Source organism: Macaca mulatta, chromosome 15 (genome assembly GCF_049350105.2).
Source record: "Macaca mulatta isolate MMU2019108-1 chromosome 15, T2T-MMU8v2.0, whole genome shotgun sequence".
Taxonomy (NCBI): domain Eukaryota; kingdom Metazoa; phylum Chordata; class Mammalia; order Primates; family Cercopithecidae; genus Macaca; species Macaca mulatta.
In genome coordinates, this window is record NC_133420.1 from 47,995,489 (window position 1) to 48,019,719 (window position 24,231).

General features: G+C 40.2%; 1 protein-coding gene across 1 annotated transcript in view; it reads left to right on the forward strand.

The window, feature by feature from the left end:
• Positions 1-24,231, forward strand: part of SVEP1 (sushi, von Willebrand factor type A, EGF and pentraxin domain containing 1) — a 227,539-nt gene that overhangs the window by 182,799 nt on the left and 20,509 nt on the right. The window contains exons 38-43 of the mRNA XM_015117116.3: positions 2,028-4,819; positions 5,979-6,204; positions 9,522-9,677; positions 14,812-14,875; positions 16,805-16,978; positions 18,394-18,570. Coding sequence (XP_014972602.3) covers positions 2,028-4,819; positions 5,979-6,204; positions 9,522-9,677; positions 14,812-14,875; positions 16,805-16,978; positions 18,394-18,570 — 3,589 coding nt within the window. The remainder of the gene's footprint in view (positions 1-2,027; positions 4,820-5,978; positions 6,205-9,521; positions 9,678-14,811; positions 14,876-16,804; positions 16,979-18,393; positions 18,571-24,231) is intronic.

Sequence of the window (24,231 nt, forward strand, 5' to 3'; positions counted from 1 at the left end):
CTGGGCCCATCAATATATAAACAAAACAAATAATTGAGTCCAAACACTGCCAAGTTCACTAAGGCATGGAAACTGGAATTTACTATTATCACTAACAAAGAATCATGATAATCTTTTTAACATTTAACATCTCTCGATGAATTAATTCATCTGCCTAAGGTTGTGAATCACTTTCTGGAGGTAAGAGACTGATTAGCAAATAGTCTGTGGCTTTCATCACTTACAGGGCCAGCCCACTGTGATGAACCCACTATTCAGAAGCGGGGGCAATGAACACATTAATTATTGAAAAACAGAAATAGCTAAAATCTACAGGTAGTGAAGACTAGAAAAAATTAATAAAGATGATTATGAATCTTTAAAACTTTCTGCATTTTACTAGTGTATAGGCATTTCAAGTGCTTTGTGGCAACAGCTTAGCCCTAAATAGGAAGTTAGAATAAACCAATTTTAATATAATATTATTTTGTTTTATAGAGGTTTTTCAGGATGGATATATGCTTTATTTTATGGAAAGCAAGGTCTAAATGGAACCTAGATAAATATAATTTTAAATGTTTAGACAAAAGAGTAAACCAAATAATGTAGTTTTTACAATTCTGTTTTGGTAAACCTAAAGGTAATTTCACTGTGATGGACAAAAGAATTCAGTCTAACCCAAATATGTCCTGCTTTCACACTAATGTCTGTCTTCTCAATAAGCCTACCAAGAAAATAGGAATGAGAATCTATTCCCCCAAATCAAGGGCCATTTGAAACTGACCATATTCTAATTAAACAGTTTTTTAAAACCCACATATATATACATGGTACAACCTTTTCTCCGTTATATTCAAAATAGCAAAACAACAGTAAAAGCCTTTTATTTAAGGCTTTTGCTTACATTTAGTAGCTTTTCATTGGAAGAGGGTATACAGTATAAGTAAAGAGGTGTTCATTTATAAATTTAACGAATATTTCTAGAGCTCCTACTTGGTACAGTTCTGAGAATCGGCGACCTAGCATTTAACAACACAGGATACATGTGTAATGGCATGGTGCTTACATGCATGGGAGACACACAAGCAATGCATAAACAAAATGAGTAACTTGGTTTATTTATGACCTGTTATATTACACGTGTTTGAATTTTGAGATCATGAATGTTAACTTTTTTTTTAAAGAATGTTTATTTTCTATTGCATTACAGCAGCAATTTTTAAGAAAAGTGTTAAGAATATAAACAAAACTTTGATAGTATTCTTAAGACATACCCATAAAAACATTTTATTTGCCTATTTATGATCTAACAACATTAACAAATACATGTTCATTGTTTATGTGCTTCTTTACTAGCATTTCTTTGGGCAGAAAGTTTTTTTTTTTTTAAATTACTGAGTAATTTATCATTTTTAGTATTGCCTCATCACTTCACCAATCAACATATAGATTACACTTCACCAATCAACATATAGATTACTGATCTTTCACTTGTTATGGGCTCAACACTGTAGTAAACATTTCTGCAGTGGGGATTACTTAATTTGATTTTTTTTTTTTCTTTCTTCCCTTTAGACAGAGTCTCGCTCTGTCTCCCAGGCTGGAGTGCAGTGGCACGATCTTGGCTCACTGCAACCTCTGCCTCCTGGGTTCAAGCAATTCTCCTGCCTCAGCTTCCCAAATAGCTGGGATTACAGGCACACACCACCATTGCCTAGCTAATTTTTGTACAGGTTTCACCATGTTGGCCAGGCTGGTCTCAAACTCCTAATCTCAAGTTATCCTCCCACCTTGACCTCCCAAAGTGCTGGGATTGTAGGCATGAATCATCATGCCCAGCCTCATTTGACTTTCTACTATCACTTTCGCTTATTTAAAAAAAAATAGAATGGACCTATTGGAAAAACTGTAAATCATTTGCTTACATCCTAATTGATTCATTGTAACATAGACCTTTTAGTTTAGTTCTTTTTCACTATCCAAGGATTTAGTTAACGCCATCATCTGTTATACAAATCGCACTCACTTGCTTTCTTCCTATTACACAGAATACAACTGGCAGGATCTTTGAGAGTGAAGTGAGGTATCAGTGTAACCCGGGCTATAAGTCAATTGGAAGTCCTGTATTTGTCTGCCAAGCCAATCGCCACTGGCACAGCGAATCCCCTCTGATGTGCATTCCTCTCGACTGTGGAAAACCTCCCCCCATCCAGAATGGCTTCATGAAAGGAGAAATTTTTGAAGTAGGGTCCAAGGTTCAGTTTTTCTGTAATGAGGGTTACGAGCTTGTTGGGGACAGTTCTTGGACATGTCAGAAATCTGGCAAATGGGATAAGAAGCTAAACCCAAAGTGTGTGCCTGCCAAGTGCCCAGAGCCACCCCTCTTGGAAAACCAGCTAGTATTGAAGGAGTTGACCACTGAGGTAGGAGTCGTGACATTTTCCTGTAAAGAAGGGCATGTCCTACAAGGTCCCTCTGTCCTGAAATGCTTGCCATCCCAGCAATGGAATGACTCTTTCCCTGTTTGTAAGATGGTTCTTTGCACCCCACCTCCCCTAATTTCCTTCGGTGTCCCTGTTCCTTCGTCTGCTCTTCATTTTGGAAGTACTGTCAAGTATTCTTGTGTAGGTGGGTTTTTCCTAAGAGGAAATTCTACCACCCTCTGCCAACCTGATGGCACCTGGAGCTCTCCACTGCCAGAATGTATTCCAGTAGAATGTCCCCAACCTGAGGAAATCGCCAATGGAATCATTGATGTGCAAGGCCTTGCCTATCTCAGCACAGCTCTCTATACCTGCAAGCCAGGCTTTGAATTGGTGGGAAATACCACCACCCTTTGTGGAGAAAATGGTCACTGGCTTGGAGGAAAACCAACATGTAAACCCATTGAATGCCTGAAACCCAAGGAGATTTTGAATGGCAAATTCTCTTACACAAACCTACACTATGGACAGACCGTTACTTACTCTTGCAACCGAGGCTTTCAGCTCGAAGGTCCCAGTGTCTTGACCTGTTTAGAGACAGGTGATTGGGATGTAGATGCCCCGTCTTGCAATGCCATCCACTGTGATTCCCCACAACCCATTGAAAATGGTTTTGTAGAAGGTGCAGATTACAGCTATGGTGCCATGATCATCTACAGTTGCTTCCCTGGGTTTCAGGTGGCGGGTCATGCCATGCAGACCTGTGAAGAGTCAGGATGGTCAAGTTCCATCCCAACATGTGTGCCCATAGACTGTGGCCTCCCTCCACATATAGATTTTGGAGACTGTACTAAAGTCAAAGATGACCAGGGATATTTTGAGCAAGAAGACGACATGATGGAAGTTCCATACCTGACTCCTCAACCTCCTTATCAATTGGGAGCAGTGGCTAAAACCTGGGAAAATACAAAGGAGTCTCCTGCTACACATTCATCAAACTTTCTGTATGGCACCATGGTTTCATACATCTGTAATCCAGGATATGAACTTCTGGGGAACCCCGTGCTGATCTGCCAGGAAGATGGAACTTGGAATGGCAGTGCACCTTCCTGCATTTCAATTGACTGTGACTTGCCTATTGCTCCTGAAAATGGCTTTTTGCGTTTTACAGAGAGTAGCATGGGAAGTGCTGTGCAGTATAGCTGTAAACCTGGACACATTCTAGTGGGCTCCGACTTAAGGCTTTGTCTACAGAACAGAGAGTGGAGTGGTGCTTCCCCACGCTGTGAAGCCATTTCATGCAAAAAGCCAAATCCAATCATGAATGGATCCATCAAAGGAAGCAACTATACATACCTGAGCATGTTGTACTATGAGTGTGACCCCGGATATGTGCTGAATGGCACCGAGAGGAGAATATGCCAGGATGACAAAAACTGGGATGAAGATGAGCCCATTTGCATTCCCGTCGACTGTGGTTCACCCCCAGTCTTAGCCAATGGCCAGGTAAGAGGAGACGAGTACACATTCCAAAAAGAGATTGAATACACTTGCAATGAAGGGTTCTTGCTTGAGGGAGCCAGGAGTCAGGCTTGTCTTGCCAATGGAAGTTGGAGTGGAGCCACTCCTGACTGTGTACCTGTCAGATGTGCCACCCCACCACAACTGGCCAATGGGGTGATGGAAGGCCTGGACTATGGCTTCATGAAGGAAGTGGCATTCCACTGTCATGAGGGCTACATGTTGCACGGTGCTTCAAAACTCACCTGTCAGTCAGATGGCAACTGGGATGCAGAGGTTCCTCTCTGTAAACCAGTCAACTGTGGACCTCCTGAAGATCTTGCCCATGGCTTCCCAAATGGTTTTTCCTTTATTCATGGGGGCCATATACAGTATCAGTGCTTTCCTGGTTATAAGCTTCATGGAAATTCGTCAAGAAGGTGCCTTTCCAATGGCTCCTGGAGTGGCAGCTCACCTTCCTGCCTGCCTTGCAGGTGTTCCACACCAGTAATTGAATATGGAACTGTCAATGGGACAGATTTTGACTGTGGAAAGGCAGCCCGGATTCAGTGCTTCAAAGGCTTCAAGCTCCTAGGACTTTCTGAAATCACCTGTGAAGCCAATGGCCAGTGGAGCTCTGGGTTCCCCCACTGTGAACACACTTCTTGTGGTTCTCTTCCACTGATACCAAATGCGTTCATCAGTGAGAGCAGCTCTTGGAAGGAAAATGTGATAACTTACAGCTGCAGGTCTGGATATGTCATACAAGGCAGTTCAGATCTGATTTGCACAGAGAAAGGGGTATGGAGCCAGCCTTATCCAGTCTGTGAGCCCTTGTCCTGTGGGCCCCCACCATCTGTCGCCAACGCAGTAGCAACTGGAGAGGCACACACCTATGAAAGTAAAGTGCAACTCAGGTAAGACCATGGCTCTAGAGTCTCTAAGGGGTGCAGGCAGGAGGATTATAAAATGAAATGTGATAGATAAAAAATTTTGCTGATTGGGAAGAAAACATCATCTCTGAACTGCTCTCCAAACACTGGTGCTTTTAACACTTGGCTTTATTCTACCTACAATTATGTAGAAATCTACTGAGTATAAAAATAAATTGATACTTTTTTCAGACATGTTTCTAATGTAATTATCATGACTATCATTCTGTTGAGCTTCATGAAACAGCAAGATCCTCTAGCTAGCTTGAAAAGCTCTGGCATCATGAAGCTGTTTTTTAAACATCATGATAGTAAATTTTCTGATCATAACTTTGTGGTTATATTTACACATGCAAATATTGGGGACCTAAGGCAAAAAACTGAATAATTCAGGCCATGATCATGCCAAATAATCAGGATTAAAAGAAATATGTAAAGGACCTAGAACAGTACTTGGCACAAAGTAGGTATTAATAATTATACTGTATTCCTACTCATATCTGAGTCCATTTTGGACTTTGTCTAGAATTTCCTGAACTATTAGCTGTTTATGGAATAAAAATGAATTCAATAATTATATTGTCCACAATAAGGTAAATACAGTACCTTTAGTCTTGGCTAACCTTTCATATGGATCACTGAGAACTGATCTGGTTATTACTGTTTTTTTGGTTTTTGAGACAAAGTCTCGCTCTGTCACCCAGGCTGGAGTGTAGTGGCATGTACTTGGCTCACTGCAGCCTCAACCTCCTTGGTTCAAGCAATCCTCCCACCTCTGCCTCCCAAGTAGCTGAGACTACAGGCATGTGCCACCATGCCCAGCTAATTTTGTTTATTTTTTATAGAGATTAAGTCTCACTATGTTGCCCAGCCTAGTCTCAAGCTCCTGGACTCAAGTGATCCTCCTGCCTCAGCTCCCAAAGTGCAGGGATTACAGGCATGAGCCACCACACCCAGCTTAACTGGTTGTTATTGTTATATTGGTGTTTTTGCATGGCAATGCCATCCACCTGACTGTACAATCAATTTTGGTATGTTGCACAAAATGTCTACTGAGCCTTGTAACAGCTTCCTAAGTCCAAGAATAGGTCAGAAACTATATTGTACTTCCTTTAAGGCACTCATTTTTGTATTTCCATTGCAGATGTCTGGAAGGTTATACGATGGATACAGACATAGATACATTCACCTGTCAGAAAGATGGTCGCTGGTTCCCTGACAGAATCTCCTGCAGTCCTAAAAAATGTCCTCTGCCGGAAAACATCACACATATACTTGTTCATGGGGACGATTTCAGTGTGAATAGGCAAGTTTCTGTGTCATGTGCAGAAGGGTATACCTTTGAGGGAGTTAACATATCAGTATGTCAGGTAAGATTCTGTCTTAATTAGAATGTGTGACGCCTGTATATACATATATTGCCAAGTGAACAGCATCTATAATAGTAATCCCAAAAAGAAAAGAAGTCTCAAGTTTTCACTCATGTCAAAGGATCTGAGAAATTTCTTGCTAGAAATATAATCAAATGTATGTTTTTTCTGCAATATTCCCACTTTAAGAAAGTGCCATGGTTAGGTAAAATATTAAGATTTCTTTAACAATATATTTATAACAAATTAACCATAAATCTTATTATTAAAAGAGGGTCTTTGTGTAGAAATCAGCCATGGACTATGCCCCATATGTTTCCAGTTTTAGTGGAAAGACGAAAGTTTGCAGAAGCAGACAGATAATTGGTGTCAAATCTTCTGCTATTTGCTACTTGTAAGTCGTAATTTTAAGAAAGTTGCTTAAAATTTCTGAGCTTTGTTTCCTTATTTGTAAAAAAAAAAAAAAAAAAAAGTGTATTATTACATGTATCTTGTATTGTTCGTGAGAAACGAGGTAAATAATGGAGGAAAGTTCCTGCTTCTACAACCTTGGTCTTTCCACTAAAACTGGAAACATATTGGACATAACCCATGCTGATTTCTATGATTTCTATGCATAGACATTCTTTTGCACATAATATTTATGATCAATTTGTCATGAATATCTTATTGTAGATATTTTAACATTTTACCTAATTTTGGCACTTTTAGTTTAGAAATGGGAATTGGGCCAGGCGCCGTGGCTCACACCTGTAATCCCAGCACTTTGGGCTGCCAAGGCGGGTGGATCATGAGGTCGAGAGATGGAGACCATCCTGGCCAACACGGTGAAACCCTGCCTCTACTAAAAATACAAAAATTAGCCAGACATGGTGGTGCGTGCCTGTAGTCCCAGCTACTTGGGAGGCTGAAGCAGGAGAATTGCTTGAACCCAGGATGCAGAGGTTGCAGTGAACTGAGATTGCACCACTGCATTTCAGCCTGGTGACAGAGCGAGACTCCGTCTAAAAAAAAAAAAAAAAAATTGGGAGTTGGGGGTATCAGCACCATAGATAGCAGATTTCCCTAGCACATCCCCTTCTCCTAACTTCCATAAGATATACCAGGGGAAGAAAATTAAAATGTGTCATTGATGCACTCTTGCTGGAGTTGGGAGTCAGTGTTGGGGGATTAAAAGCAGAGAAATGTGGCATAGTATAGCAAACTTTCACTTCAAGCATACTTTTTTGTTTAAATTCCATCTCAAATATTTATAGGTTCTATGACCTTATATTCCTTCAGCTTATTTTTTTATTTGTGAATCTGTGATAACTGAAAGGATTAAACTACTTAATGTATATAAAATGGCTAGTACTTGCCTGACATATAGTAGGGACTCAGGAACGATTCCCTTCTCCCAGTTTTCCATTTATAAATCATGCACACTCAATGATTGGTCAATGTCAAACCTAAAAGCAGAAGCATTCGGGGGAACAAGTTAAAATAACTGCCAAAGTTACCATGCCCTCAATATTTGTGTGGTTCCAGATGGTCCTTTTAGATATAGAGCTGAAGAAGTTTTAGAGGAAACTTTGTCTAAGACTCTGAGCTGTCTGATGCAGAGTTCTGCCATAATTAAGGGAATCAAATTGTTGTTCTCCAGGCTGGGTGTGTAGACAACTGGGTCCCCTTGTAAGCCCTGGAGGACTCTGATACTGGCTTAAAAAGATACTAAGCTCTTTTTTTTTTTTTAGTCAATAATTTATTTTTGACAACCTTCATTAGTTTCTTCACACATAGTATGACCCCTCTCTTTTGCTCAAGTGGGTTTTGGTTTAAATTTTTGGTCTGAAAAGTAGAATAGACACTATTTAAATGTTAAAAAGCATAAATTGTGTAAAACTATGTTCAGCGCCTAGGAGTATTTTATTGTAATGTGACAAAATGATTCTGTAGTTCATAATATAAATAAATGGATAAGGAGATCAATATAAATTTTGAAAAATGAATACTGAAGGAGGGCCGGTCTCTCCAGAAACTAAAACATATCACAGAATTATGAAACTCTTAGTGTAGTATTCATATAAAATTACATAGGAGTAAAAATAAACGGAACAAAAGTAATGAGTCAGAAGCTGATTCTGATAAAGGAGTCATCACAAGTCTCTGGAGAAAAAGGAAATCATTAATAAGTGATTAAAAATAACCAAAACAAATTTCAGATATAGTAAAACAATAATATGTCGCTTTTAACAGTTACTGGTGTTATAATACTTAGAAAGATGTCTGCAAAATAAAAAATTATTAAGGCATTACTTACAGTATTGAAAAATTAAATGCAACATATATACTAGGAAAATGGTTAATCATGATGCATGCATATATACAAAATTACTTTTGGTTTATATGTAGAATGAGGGCTTAGTCTCAAATCCTATTTAAAACTGTTATCCAGTTCATATATATTTCCTCAAAGAAAACAGAAAAATATTAGCAATAGAATAACAATCTTCAAGAGATATATCTGTGTGTGCCTCACCTTACCCAATTAACAGGCTGAAAAATGTTAACTCTCATATATATGTTAACATTTTAAGATTAACCATTTTCCTGGTATATATGTTGCGTTTAATTTTTCCATACTGTAAGGAATGCCTTAATTTTTTTTTTTTGCAGAAATCTTTCTTGGTATTATAACACTAGTATCTGTTAAAAGCTACATATTATTGTTTTCTTTTGCTGTATCTGGAATTTATTTTGGTTATTTTTAATCATTAAGGATTTCTTTACATAGATATAAAATTTTATAGATATATATAAATTTTTTTCTACATGACCCCTTCAAAAATATGTGATAAAATGTTTTCAGGTATTCTCATTGGAATGGAGAAAAGGAAGCTGATTTTCTTAAACTTTGAGTAGTATGCCTAAAATTTGCTGTTTCTCATAAACTTTATTATAAAATATAGAATTATGTGAAATGTAAGAGTGCATTCGTATAAGTCATAGAATATTTGTATTAACCTCCAGTTCTCATGCATTTTAATGAATACATATTTCTTGTTCGTGATTTTTGAATAGATTCTATTAGGAAGAAAATGCTTGTTTTATGGGCTTAAGAAGTGTCTAAAATTGTCTATGGGTGATTATTAAGGCCATCTAATAATTAAAGTGTGTTTTTTAAGTCCACAGATAATAAGTAGCAAAAGTAGGACCAAACTCTAGGTGCTTTTGACTCATTTTGGAGATTATCCTACAAATAATCAATATTTGCAAATTTATTCATTCATATGTATTAACTTCTAAATATAACTTACATTTTGTTATTTGTTACTTAGCTTGATGGAACCTGGGAGCCACCATTTTCTGATGAATCTTGCAGTCCAGTTTCTTGTGGGAAACCTGAAAGTCCAGAACATGGATTTGTGATTGGCAGTAAATACACCTTTGAAAGCACAATTATTTATCAGTGTGAGCCTGGCTATGAACTAGAGGTAAGTAAACAAATTGTTTAACTAGAATTAATTTGTTTTTTCTTTTTTTTTTTCTTTTTTTTTTTTTTTTTTGAGATGGAGTCTCGCTCTGTCGCCCAGGCTGGAGTGCAGTAGCGCGATCTCGGCTCACTGCAAGCTCCACCTCCCAGGTTCACGCTATTCTCCTGCCTCAGCCTCCCGAGTAGCTGGGACTACAGGCGCCCGTCACCGCACCCGGCTGATTTTTTGTATTTTTTAGTAGAGATGGGGTTTCACCATGTTAGCCAGGATGGTCTCGATCTCCTGACCTCGTGATCCGCCTGCCTCGGCCTCCCAAAGTGCTGGGATTACAGGTGTGAGCCACCACGCCCGGCTAATTTGTTTTTTTCAATATGCTTGGGGATACTTTCAGTATTAGCACAAATTTGTTTTACTGACTTTGGTCTCAAAAGATTCTATTATACTTTGTTCCCTTATACTTTAACATTTTCCAATAAATATTTAAGGCAACTTAGAGTTTTAAAAAGCAAAATAAGCCCGGCCACAGTGGCTCACGCCTGTATTCCCAGCACTTCAGGAGGCCGAGGTGGGTGGATCACTTGAGGTCAGAAGTTCAAGACCAGTCTGGCCAACATGTTGAAACCCTGTCTCTACTAAAAATACAAAACTTAGCTGGGCATGGTGGCAGGTGCCTGTAATTCCAGCTACTTGGGAGACTGAGGCAGGAGAATCACTTGAACCCAGAGGTGTAGGTTGCAGTAAGCTGAGATCGCGCCGCTACATTCCAGCCTGGGCGGCAAGAGTGAGACCATCTCAAAGAAAAGAAAAGCAAAATAAGTCTCAAATAAAAAACATGAAAGCCATGATAAGAAAGAAAAAAAGTAAGTTTGCAAACCACAAGACAGATACTGTGACTTCAACTGACCATTTAAACCTGTGTTTCAGCTTGCTGGTAATCATATTACCAGCAGTCACCATGGAGAGGTAACCACAAGGATTTAGGTATGCAAAGCCAGGATTTCCTCAAACAGTGGGCTCATATACCTTGGCATTGAGATGCCAAGTTCCCATATGCAAATCTGGCTTGAAAAAACCTCAGAGCAGTTTTGACTGATACCAGCTTCATTCTTGAGACAACTCTTGCTTTGTAATATTAAAATCCCTCTGCAAAACCTAGGTCTCTGTTTACTTTAGTGGGAGAGCTAGGTAATCAATCAGTTCTGCTGAAAGCATTACCATATCACTAAACTTGAAACTTAAGAGGCCTATTTTACATTACAGAATGTTGTCATTTAGTTTTTCAGGAAACTCTTCTTTTTTATTTTTATTGTTATAACGGTATTTAAAGGTAGGTTTTGGCTGGGTGTCGTGGCTCACGCCTATAATCCCAGCACTTTGGGAAGCCAAGGAGGGTGGATCACTTGAGCTCAGGAGTTCAAGACCAGCCTGGGCAACACAGTAAGACCCAGTCTCTACAAAAAATACAGAAAATAGCCAGGCGCGATGGCGTGTGACTATAGTCCCAGCTACTCAGGAGCCTGAGGGAGGAGGATCACTTAAGCCCAGGAGGCAGAGGTTGCAGTGAGCCAAGATTGCAACATTGCACTCCAGCATGGGTAACAGGAGTGAAACCCTGTCTCAAAAAAAAAAAAGGTATTCATCGCCAGTTTTCTGTTACATGTTTTGCATGTCCTATCATTTTCTGACCATGCAGTACAAGAATTATCATAAAATAGGTATATGCAATCTGGGACCAGGCTTGTATGTATCTTCTTTCCTCTAAAGATGATAATGTAATGGTGATTACATTTGGAGTGTTTTCCTGTTTTTGAAACCTCGTTTTTCATGCAAGAATATTAATCTTGCAATTTATTAAGAAGAAAAGTAATATAAAATTATGAACAAATATACAGCAAACTCATTAAATTTGAAGCGGATAACTTAAAAATTTGTGGAAACATATGTTAACTAAAAAATTGAGAAAGGTGCTATAGTGATTGTTCTCACTCCAAGCTATTATACATGTTAGAATTTTCACTCCAAGCTATTAGACATGTTAGAATCACTTGAGAAACTTTTTAAAAATCTTGATGTTCAGTTACTTGGAGAAACTACCAATTCCAGGTCTGGGGCAAGAAATGTAAAAGATTACCTGGAAACTCTTGTCACATGAAATAGCAGGGACCCTATCAAAGACTACATGTCCAAAGGATTCAGAAGACACTGGACAAGGCTCCCACAGGTCAAGATGAGACCATTTTAGCATTAATAAGGGTAATAACTTCAATTGACTGAAACACATCAAATAGGTCATAAATGACACTAGGCTTACACTGATACTTTAAATAATTAGTTAGAAACTCTTAAAGGATGCTTATGAACAAACTCATTATTTTAAAAACAGACAACTCAAGAGGAAAAATTGTCTTTCCAATGCTACTTGTTTGACTAGATAACCAAATAGTAGATGAGGGGAAGTTCTATTTCATAATGATAAAATAGAATTTAAATAGCAGAATTTGCAACTTCTAAGAATTAATGGATTTAGGTTATGATCAACCATGGCTGCTGAAGTCACAAAAAAATGGATACAGACATTATGAGTCTCTGGATGAGTGAACAATCCCATCTATGAAAACATTTTGTGCTCTCCCACCTCCACCACACACACACACAAAAAAAAATTAAACTTGGAACTTATCAAGCCTCTAAATCCAACAAACAGTGTCAGAGACACCGCAGTGAAGCAACTGGCAAAATTCTATCTGTGGGAACAGATACAGGACCAATGACCCGGTTTTTCAGTGTCCAAGACAAATAAATTGACAGGGCAGAGGGAGTAAATAGAGAAGGAACCTAAGTTTAGAGAGACATAAGAGATACTGCATAGTCACGATTCTCCAAAGAAAGAAAACCAATAGGAGAGAGAGAGAGAGAGAGAGGAGAGAGAGATATTATGAGGAACTGGCTCACACATTAATGGAGGCTGAATCCCAGGATCTTCTGTCTGCAAACTGGAGACCCTGAGAAGCTGGTGGTGTAATTCAGTTTAAGTCCAAAGGTCTGAGAACTAGGTGAGGTGATGATGTAAACCCCAGTCTGAAGATAGAGGAGGAGATTGAGTCCCAACTCAAGTAGTGAGGAAGAAAAAAAGGGCCATTTCCTCCTCCTTCCATGATTTGTTCTATTTGGTCCCTCAGTGTTTTGGAAGATGTGCCCCCCTGCCCCCCACACTGGGGAGGGCAATCTACTTTACATGGTCTACTAGTTTAAATGCTAATTTCATCTAGCAACATCCTCACAGACACCTCCAGAAGCAGTGTTTAAGCTGGGCACCTCCTGGCCCACTCAAGTTGCTGCACGTCAGTATTTGTAAAGAGTTTCTCAGGTGATTCTAACATGGAGCTCAGAGTGAGAGCAATCACTATTACCACTCTCTCCATTTTGTAGTTAATACCAGGATGTTTCCAAAAGTTTAAAGGTGAATTATCTATTAATACTTCTTCAAATGTAACGACCCATCAAGGCCGGGCATGGTGGCTCATGCCTATAAACTCAGCACTTTGGGAGGGTGAGGCAGGTAGGTCACCTGAGGTCACGAGTTTGAGACCAGCCTGTCCAACGTGGTGAAACCCCATCTTTACTAAAAAATACAAAAATTAGCTGGGTGTGGTGGCGGGCACCTGTAGTCTCAGCTACTTGGGAAACTGAGGCAAGAGAATCGCTTGAACATGGGAGGTGGAGGTTGCAGCGAGCTGAGATCACACCACTGCACTCCAGCCTGGGCAACAGAGTCAACTCTGTCTCAAAAAAAAAAAAAGTAATGATCCATCAGTTTGCTGTACATTTGTTCATAAAATTAATCATCACAAAAACAAACTAGTCTCAGTGTGTGGATCTTATGTGGTACTAATTCAACAGAACTATTTAAAGAATAAATTATGAAATATATGCAACAATTGGAAATTTGAAAACTGGACATTTTATTAATATTAAGGAATTGTTACCCTTTTAAGGTGTGATAATGTTACTGTGATTATAATTTTTAAGAGTTCTTTTAGAGATTCATACTGAAATAATTATTGTTAAATGATTTGAAGTCTGGAATTTGCTTCAAAATAATGTGAGTTCATTGAAGGGGTGGGGCTTACATGAAACAAGGTTGGCCTTGAGTCAATTGGGTAAACTGGGTGGTCTGCATGAGAGTTTCTTATACTGTTCTTTCTACTATTGGTATTTCTCATATGTTTGAATTTTTCCATCAGACATCATTTTTTAAAATGCAAATACCTGTTCTCACGTCAGACTAATTCAGTATCTCTGTGGGTTGAGTCTGGGGTGGCGGTAACTTTTTCAGAGTTCCCTCGGTGATTCCTGTGTGCAACCAGGACTGAGAATCACTGATAAATTGCTGCTCTTATAATTAGTGTAGTTCATTACCATCTGCTTGAGAATCACCTGAGAAGTTATAAAAAGAGTAGATGTTGCTAGGCCAAGGTCATCTGAACCAAATAGTTTCTGGGGGATTGCATTTTTAGAATATATGTTTAATATTATTTCTGATTGTCAAATCATAATTGTATACATTTTTGGAATACACAATTACCAAGATATATATGGAGTCAACCTAAGTGTTGGGTGTCATCGATGGACGAATGGATAAAGCAAATTTGAGATATATATGTATCTACTTATGGGTATATATCGCATCTGTTTTTATGGCCAAATAGTACTCTATTGTGTATGTATGTGTACATACATATATTATGATGCACTATGATTCATATATTTCTAAGAATGCATACACATATATGTACACATACATACACAATAGAATACTATTTGACCATTTCTAATGCATTCTTTGTCAGTCTTAGCTACAGATTATAATTAGTTGCCATTTAAAATAAAAGGTGAAGCAAAGTCTGTACCTTAATTATACCGGTCTGCCAGGGTATGAATTTTGAAGCAATTTGATAAAAACATTTTTGAAAGTCTAAACCTACTCCCTTAAACTGTATTTATTTAATGTGTTTATTTAGCATTCCAGTGCTGAGCTATTCGAGGCCATAGCTAAGATTACTTTGCATTTCCTTATTATTTTTCTATTATAGAGTTATGATCTTGTTGATGACCTTTCTCCATTGTTTCACAGGGGAACAGGGAACGTGTCTGCCAGGAGAACAGACAGTGGAGTGGAGGGGTGGCAATATGCAAAGGTGAGTTGAATGACACTTAGCAGCCCCCAAAATGACACCGAGGACACAAAATAACAGTGTGGCTACATTTTCTTTATAGGTTAGGTTTGTAATTTTAAAAAAATGTAAGCCAACTAACTGTATGAGAACCTTTTAATGGGCTTTTTCTCAAGGGCAGTAAACCAGTAAAAGGGTCAAAAACTGTAGTATGGATTAACAATTAACTGCAATAGGACACAAGATTACTGACTCTGCAATGGCAAACATTTTGTTTAAAAACTAGTTAACTATTGAGTTTATTAGCATTTTGTGGGGGGTTTTCTCAAATAATTATGAATTAGAAGGCTTAGAGCTGTTGTTTTGTTGGTGACAATACTAGCCAATGCTTTTAACGTGCTGTTGGTCCATCTGTCAAATAAATTAATATTAATATTTTGCATAGAATTTTACATTAACTCATTTTATGAGAACAACCAAGTTTATTTGGCAAAATGTGGGTTAATACACATAACTTTATCCCCAGTATTCCCTTCTCTGCCAAAGGACAATGTATGTATGTACTTATTTTATTTTTATTTTTAAATAGAGTCTCACTCTGTAACCCGGGGTGGAGTGCAGTAGTGCAACCTCGGCTCACTGCAACCTCCACTTCCCGGGCTCAAGCGACTCTCATGCCTCAGCCTCCTGAGTAGGTGGGGCTACAGGCATGAGCCACCATGCCCGGCACAGCATCAATAGCATTTTAAAGCTCCCTAGGTGGTTTCAAAGTGCAGCCAATGTTAAGATCCGTGATCCCAGTGTACTCAACTTTGGACTGAAAGAAGTCCATTAGCATCTAGTCCAGGGACTTACAACTCTGAGTTCACATTTGCAATGTTTGGGGAATTTTTAATATAATACTGAAAGGTAGCCCTCAATATAAAGATTTGGACTCATTTGGTCTGTGATAGGCCATAAATGATTCCCAGGTTCTCTAAAGTACAGTCAAACTTGATAACCACTAGTCTAGAACCAACTTCTCTGCCTTCACAAAAATTATAAAATTAAGACTCAAGCCCATTTTTTGAGATTCTTGAAAGGGTGATCCTATTTTCCTCATAGCATCCCTGCTAATAACATTTCTCACAGTAATGCAAAATCATTCCTTATAACTTTACTGTAATACCCACCAGTTTATGAAGTTGGCATATTCCTTAAAAGTCATATAAAATGTCATTTATTCTAATTCCCCCCAAGCTCATGGGTCCCTGTTCTTTATGCTTTCCTATTATCTTTTACCTTCTGATAATTTTATATTTTATCTCTTCTTACAAGCAGTGTCTGACCTTGACCAAATTATTTAACTTCTCTAAGCCTCACTTTTTGGCAAATGTTACGAGATAATCTCAGAGTTGCTATAAGTAAGGTTGCCAGATTTAGAATAAACAAAAATACAGGACATGCAGTTATATTTAAATTCCAGATGAAAAATAAATGTAAATTTATAAATATGCAATATTTGAGACATGCTTATACTAAAAATGTATTTGTTATTTATCTGATATTGAAATTTAACAGGGCATCCTGTATTTTATTTGGGCTTACAACTTAAGGGTTGTAAGAAATAAATTTTGTATTGTTTGAAAAGTTCTTGACCATTGTTAGCAACTTACAATGAGATTGTTTTATTTTACCCACCTGCCCATCCACACCCCCTGTCCCCAGCATTATTAATAATACATAGACAGCTGGAGTCAATAGGACTAAATCCCAATCTTTAACTGCATACGTGTATTAATCCAATACTTAGGTATGCTATATTTTTCTCCTTCAGTGAATATCACTGTGCTTCACACATGAATAGGCCATAGTATTTTATATATTCCATGAAGTATATTTGGCAATCGTAGGAAAAGAAGGAAAGAGGAATTGGGGAAGCAATTAATATGAGGCTTTTATTCTTGTTTTTAGAGACCAGGTGTGAAGCTCCACTTGAATTTCTCAATGGGAAAGCTGACATTGAAAACACGACGACTGGACCGAACGTGGTATATTCCTGCAACAGAGGCTACAGTCTTGAAGGGCTATCTGAGGCACACTGCACAGAAAATGGAACCTGGAGCCACCCAGTCCCTCTCTGCAAACGTGTGTGTTGACTTTAGGAGAGATTTTAGTCAGATTCAGCTTCACAATTAGCTTCCCACATATCCAAAACACAGAGGAAACTCCACTTATAAGGGATATGGGCCCAGAGAAAGCAATTCTGAATTCTCTGGGATATTTTAAAAATCTATTTGTGTTATCTAAGTCCTGTCTGAGAATCAGCTTTTGTCAGATTCCTTGATTACTAAGAGAAAATGCAATTTAATGAAAAAATTTTGACATACATGCATCATGAATTCTACTGGGGATAGGAAAGAAAGAAAATACATTTAATATGTGATGTTAATATAATGAAGCATATATCAATATGATAAATTAAGATAATGAGTTATAACCATTCAAATGAAAACAATATTCACAAGCAAGGTATAAGTTGAGATTGCTCTTGTTACTGTTTGAAGTACCTTCATAATGCAGTAACAGCAGAAGTATACCTCACTCAAATACTTCGTGCCCATTTAAAAATCAGAAAACCTGAAATTGCTTGAAATATGTGTTGATATGTGTGTCACACACTTGCACTAAGCACGCATAATGCCATCATCATTTCCTGTGTTTCCCTCGGGCCTATAAAAAGGAATCCATCTTTATCAATAAGGCATGCAGACTCCACTAGTTCTAATTCCACTAGTTCTAATGTCCTGCCCATAGCAGTATGAGTCTAAAGTCATATTCAGCTCACATGGAAATGTCTGATGGTTTCTAAAGAAAGTAAAGTGGGCCGGGCGCAGTGGCTCACGTATGTAATCCCAGCACTTTGGGAGGCTGAGGCGGGTGGATCACAAGGTCAGGAGATCGAGACCATCCTGGCTAAAACGGTGAAACCCTGTCTCTACTAAAAATACAAAAAATTAGCCGGGCGTGGAGGCGGGCGCCTGTGGTCCCAGCTACTCGGGAGGCTGAGGCAGGAGAATGGCGTCGGCCCGGGAGGCGGAGCTTGCAGTGAGCCGAGATCGCGCCACTGCACTCCAGCCTGGGCGACAGATCGAGACTCCGTCTCAAAAAAAAAAAAGTAAAGTGACAATGAGAAGTATTTGATATTCTTCAAATAATAAGGGAATACATGATATACCCCTTGATTTCTAGTATGCCTTTTATTTTCACAATGCTGATCAAAAAGTCAGTCATTTAAATAATTTGTCATCTTCAACTTTTAGGACCTTGCATTAGTGGTTGAATAACTTCATGTTTTCTGATCTTACCTGGCGTTATCTTGACACATAATTTCATGAGGACACAAAACCAGGCTGTGTCTAATGTTTGAAGTTCCATATTTTTAAACCTCATATGATCATTACTGAGAACTTATCTCCTATAGGACTACTACTCTGCCTTCAAAGAAATACGTTAGGAAAAGAGGGAAAATATCAGTAAGCATTTTCTTTTCTTTTTGACAGCAAATCCATGCCCTGTTCCTTTTGTGATTCCTGAGAATGCTCTGCTGTCTGAAAAGGAGTTTTATGTTGATCAGAATGTGTCCATCAAATGTAGGGAAGGCTTTCTGCTGCAGGGTCAAGGCATCATTACCTGCAACCCTGACGAGACGTGGACACAGACAAGCGCCAAATGTGAAAGTAAGTCAGCAGGTGGAAGCCAGTTCATGCCGCTAGTGTGAAATGTTTTCCCATCCTTGTAACGTTGTTTTCAATCAAGTCACTTAGTTGTAGATATTTGGATCTCTGTGCTATCCCAATCATGTTCCTCATTAATGTTTGCAAATTTTTTTTAATCTTTGAATTTCAAACAAAAAAAAAAAAGCTTTCCAGAACTAAACTAAAACCCACCTGACTAGGATTCACTGAACAGATTTTCAAAATGTGTTCCCCTAAGAATGAGCAAGATATTAAATTCAAAATACATCTTTTTCTCCATACTGTCAGAGTCCCCAACCTATCATTTAACATACTACGAATGTTTTGCAATAGAAAAATTATTCCACAGTGGTTCTCAAACTTGAGCCTGCATCAGAACCACCTAGAGAACCTGTTAAAACACAGTTCTAGATGTTCCTGGTGAGGATGCTGCTGACCCAGGAAACATAATCTGAGAACCACTAGCACTATGGGTTAGCACTTTGTGTTAGCACTTTGTTGCTGCATTTATGCAATCCAGAGGCATCTTTTGCTGCCTTGTAATAACGCAAGGTTTTTTAACACACACTTTCTAACTCCATTTAAAACATCTCCCTGCCGGCTGGGCATGGTGGTTCACACCTGTAATACCAGCACTGTGGGAGGCTGAGGTGGGCAGATCATCTGAGTTCAGGAGTTCCAGACCAGCCTGGCCAAGATGGCAAAAACCCGTCTCTACTAAAAATACAAAAATTAGCTGGGTGTGATGGCACACACCTGTAATCCCAGCTACTTGGGAGGCCGAGGTAGAATCGCTTGAACCTGGAAGGCAGAGGTTGCAGTGAGCCAAGATTGCACTACTGCACTCCAGCCTGGGAGACAGAGTGAGACTCTGTCTAAAAAAAAAAAAAAAAATCCCCTGCCAACGTCCTGCCCTCCAGACTCATTTGTTGTCTGAGCTACTTCCTCTACAGTAATCAATTAAAATATTCATTGAGTCCGACCAGATGCAAGGCACAAGGCTACATAGTATAGGAATGTATCATGCCTGCAATGGTCTTCATCTTCAGAACACTTGCACTCCCACTTTGAGATAAGAAATATGCCTGTGAAAGTAATGGGGATTCTGGAATCAGAAACAGTCTCAGTTATACCTATCTTGTAATTATTATAGATATCCTATAGATTTGTTTTGAAGAATAAATGAATTGGTGCATATTGGCACTATCTCTTAATAGGAAGATATATACAATAGCCCAAGTCCCTGAATTTTCAGCTAGCAGCCTATTGCAGCTTTAGAATGTTTATTTTGTGGGGAGGGGTCAAGATGGCCAAGCAGAAATGCTGTGGCCGGAGCCTCCCACCGAGAAGAAAGAAAACAGTGAGTGAATCCTGCACCTGCAACTGAGGTATCCAGGTTCTCTCATTGGGACTGACCAGGCAGTTGGCACAATCCACAGAAAGTGGGAAAAAGCAAGGTGGTACAACGGCTCACCTGGGAGACACATGGGGCAAGGGGAGCTCCCACCCCCAGCCAAAGGAGGTGATGAGTGATTGTGCTACCCCACTCAGGAAACCACACTTTTTCCATGGATCTGTGCAACCTGCAGATCAGGAGATCCCCCTCATGAGCCCACATCACCAGGGCCTTGGGTCGCAAGCATAGAGCTGTGCAGATTCTTGGTGGCCACTGAAAACTTCTTAAGACTACCAAGTTATCGGAGGGAGGAGCAACCACCATTACTGTGGCTGCCTGCTGCCTAAGATGACGAGCTCCTGGGGGAAGAGGCAGCCACCGTCACTGCAGCTGCAGTCTGCCATTTTTTTTCCCTGCTAATGCCAGGGAGACTGGGCAATTTGGACAGAGGAGGAATTCCCCCACAGCGTAGCACAGCAGCTGTGACAGATTGTGGCCAGACTGCCTCCTTAGGCTGGACCCTACCCCCTCCCTTCCTCACTGAGCAGGGCCTCCCTGCGGGAATTTCAGCAACTCCAGCCAGGGGTTTATGAACAGAACTCTGATCTCCCTAAGATGGAGCCCCTGGGGCTCCACGTGGCCATGGTCTCCACAGATCAGCAGGCTTAGTCCTTCCCCTGCTGGCTCTGAGGAATCCAGGCAGGCTGTACTAGTGGGATTCCCCACAGCACAGTGCACCTGCTCTGCCAAGGGGCAGCTAGAGTGCTTTGTTAAGCGAGTCCCTGATCCCATGCCTCCTGATAGGATGAGATCCCCCCTACAACAGGGGTCACCAGACACCTTATACAAGGATATTCCCACTGGCATCAGGTCAGTGCCCCTCTGGGACAGAACTCCCAGAGGAAGGAGCAGGCAGCCATCTTTGCTGTTCTGCAGCCTCTGCTGGTAACACCTTCAGGTGCAAGTGGGACCCAGGCAAATAGGGTCTGGACTGGACCCCCAGCAAACCACAGCAGCCCTACAAAAGAGGGGCCTGACTGTTAAAAGAAAAACAGAGAAAGCAACAACAGCCATCAACAAAAAAGCCCTCACAAAAGCCTCATCCAAAGGTCAGCAACCTCAGAGATCAAAACTGGAGAACTCAGGAATATGAGAAAAAAAATCAATGAAGAAAACACTGAAAACTCAAAAAGCCAGAGTTCCTCTTCTCATCCAAATGATTGCAACACTTCTCCAGGAAAAGCACAGAACTGGGCAGAGGCTGAGATTGATGAATTGAAAGAAGTAGGCTTCAGAAAGTGGGTAATAATGAAGTTCACTGAGCTAAAGGAACATGTTCTAACCCAATGCAAAGACGCTAAGAACCAGGATAAAACAATGCAGGAGCTGTTAACCAGAATAACCAGTTTAGAAAGGAATGTAAATGACCTGATGGAGCTGAAAAACACAACACGAGAACTTCACAATGCAACAAGTATCAATACCTGAATGGACTAAGTGGAGGAAAGAATTTTAGAGTTTGAAGACTATCTTGCTGAAATAAGACAAGCAGACAAGATTAGAGAACAAAGAATTCCTCTGAGAACTATGAAATTAGGTAAAAAAAACCAAACCTATGATTGATTGAGGTATCTGAAAGAGATGAGTATAGAACCAACTTGGAAAACATACTTCAGGATATCATCCAGGAGAACTTCCGCAACCTAGCAAGACAAGGCCAACGTTCCAGTTCAGGAAATCCAGAGAACCCCAGTAAGATACTCCATGAGAAGATCAACCCCAAGACACATAATCCTCAGGTTCTCCAAGGTAAAACTGAAGGAAAAAATGTCAAGGGCAGCCACAGAGAAAGGCCAGGTGACCTACAAAGGGAAGCCTATCAGACTAACAGCAGACCTCTCTGCAGAAGCCCTAAAAACCAGAAGAGATTGGGGCCCAATATTCAACATTCTTAAAAGAATTTCCAACCCAGAATTTCATAGCCAGCCAAACTAAGTTTCATAAGTGAAAGAGAAATAAAATCCTTTTCAGACAAGAAAATGCTGAGGGAATTCATCACCACCAGGCCTGCCTTGCAAGAGCTCATGAAGGAAGCATTAAATATGGAGAGGAAAAATTGTTACTAGCCACTAAAAAAACACCCTGAATCCAAGATGGCCAAATAGGAACAGCTCCAGCCTCCAGCTCCCAGTGTGAGCAACACAGAAGACGGGTGATTTCTGCATTTCCAACTGAGATACCAGGTTCATCTCACTGGGGCATGTTGGACAGTGGGTGCAGGACAGTGGGTGCAGCCCAACGAGCAAAAGCCAAAGCAGGGTGAGGCATTGCCTCACCTGGGAAGCACAAGGGGGAAGGGAATTGCCTTTCCTAGTCAAGGGAAACCATGACATATAACACCTGGAAAATCGGGTCACTCCCACCCTAATACTGTGCTTTACCAACGGTCTTAGCGAACGGCACACTAGGAGAATATATCCCTCGCCTAGCTCGGAGGGTCCCACGCCCACAGAGCCTCCCTCATTGCTAGCACAGCAGCCACAGATCTAACTGCAAGGCGGCAGGTAGGCTGGGGGAGGGGCACCCACCATTGCTGAGGCTTAAGTAGGTAAACAAAGCAGCCAGGAAGCTCGAACTGGGTGGAGCCCACCACAGCTCAAGGAGGCCTGTCTGCCTGCCTCTGTGTACCACACCTCTGGGGAAAGGGCATAGCCAAACAAAAGGCAGCAGAAACCTCTGCAGACTTAAATGTCCCTGTCTGACAGCTTTGAAGAGGGTAGTGGTTCTCCCAGCACAGAGTTTGAGATCTGAGACCGCACAGACTGCTTGCTCAAGTGGGTCCCTGACCCCCAAGTAGCCTAACTGGGAGACATACCCCACTAGGGGCAGACTGACACCTCACACAGCCAGGTACACCTCTGAGATGAAGTTTCCAGAGGAATGATCAGGCAGCAACATATGCTGTTCAGCAATATTCCTCTTCTGCAGCCTCCACTGCTGATACCCAGGCAAACAGGGTCTGGAGTGGACCTCGAGCAAACTCCAACAGACCTGCAGCTGAGGGTCCTCACTGCTAGAAGGAAAACTAACAAACAGAAAGCACATCCACACCAAAACCCCATCTGTATGTCACTATGATCAAAGACCAAAGGTAGATAAAACCACAAAGATGGGGAAAAAGCAGTGCAGAAAACCTCAAAATTCTAAAAATCAGAGCGCCTCTCCCCTTCCAAAGGAATGCACCTCCTCACCAGCAATGGAACAAAGCTAGACAGAGAATGACTTTGACAAGTTGAGAGAAGGCTTCAGACGATCAAACTTCTCTGAGCTAAAGGAGGAAGTACGAACCCAGCGCAAAGAAGCTAAAAACCTTGAAAAAAGATTTGACAAATGACTAACTAGAATAACCAATGTAGAGAAGTCCTTAAATGACCTGATAGAGATGAAAACCATGACATACGACCTACGTGACAAATGTACAAGCTTCGGTAACTGACTGGATCACTGGAAGAAAGGGTATCAGTGATTGAAGATCAAATTAATGAAATGAAGCAAGAAGAGAAGTTTAGAGAAAAAAGAGTAAAAAGAAATGAACAAAGCCTCCAAGAAATATGGGACTATGTGAAGAGACCAAATCTATGTCTGGTGTACCTGAAAGTGACGGGGAGAATGGAACCAAGTTGGAAAACACTCTGCAGGATATTATCCAGGAGAACTTTCCCAACCTAGCAAGGCAGGCCAACATTCAAATTCAAGAAATACAGAGAATGCCACAAAGATACTCCTCCAGAAGAGCAACTCTAAGACACATAATTGTCAGATTCACCGAAGTTGAAATGAAGGAAAAAATATTAAGGGCAGTCAGAGAGAAAGGTCGGGTTACCCTCAAAGGGAAGCCCATCGGACTAACGGCAGATCTCTACAAGCCAGAAGAGAGTGGGGGCCAATATTCAACATTTTAAAGAAAAGAATTTTCAACCCAGAATTTCATATCCAGCCAAATTAAGCTTCATAAGTGAAGCAGAAATAAAATCCTTTACAAAGGCTGAGAGATTTTGTCATTACCAGGCCTGCCTTACAAGAGATCCTGAAGGAAGAACTAAACATGGAAAGGAACAACTGGTACCAACCACTGCTAAAACATGCCAAAATGTAAAGACCATCGATGCTAGGAAGAAACTGCATCAACTAATGAGCAAAATAACCAACTACATCATAATGACAGGATCAGCTTCACACAGAACAGT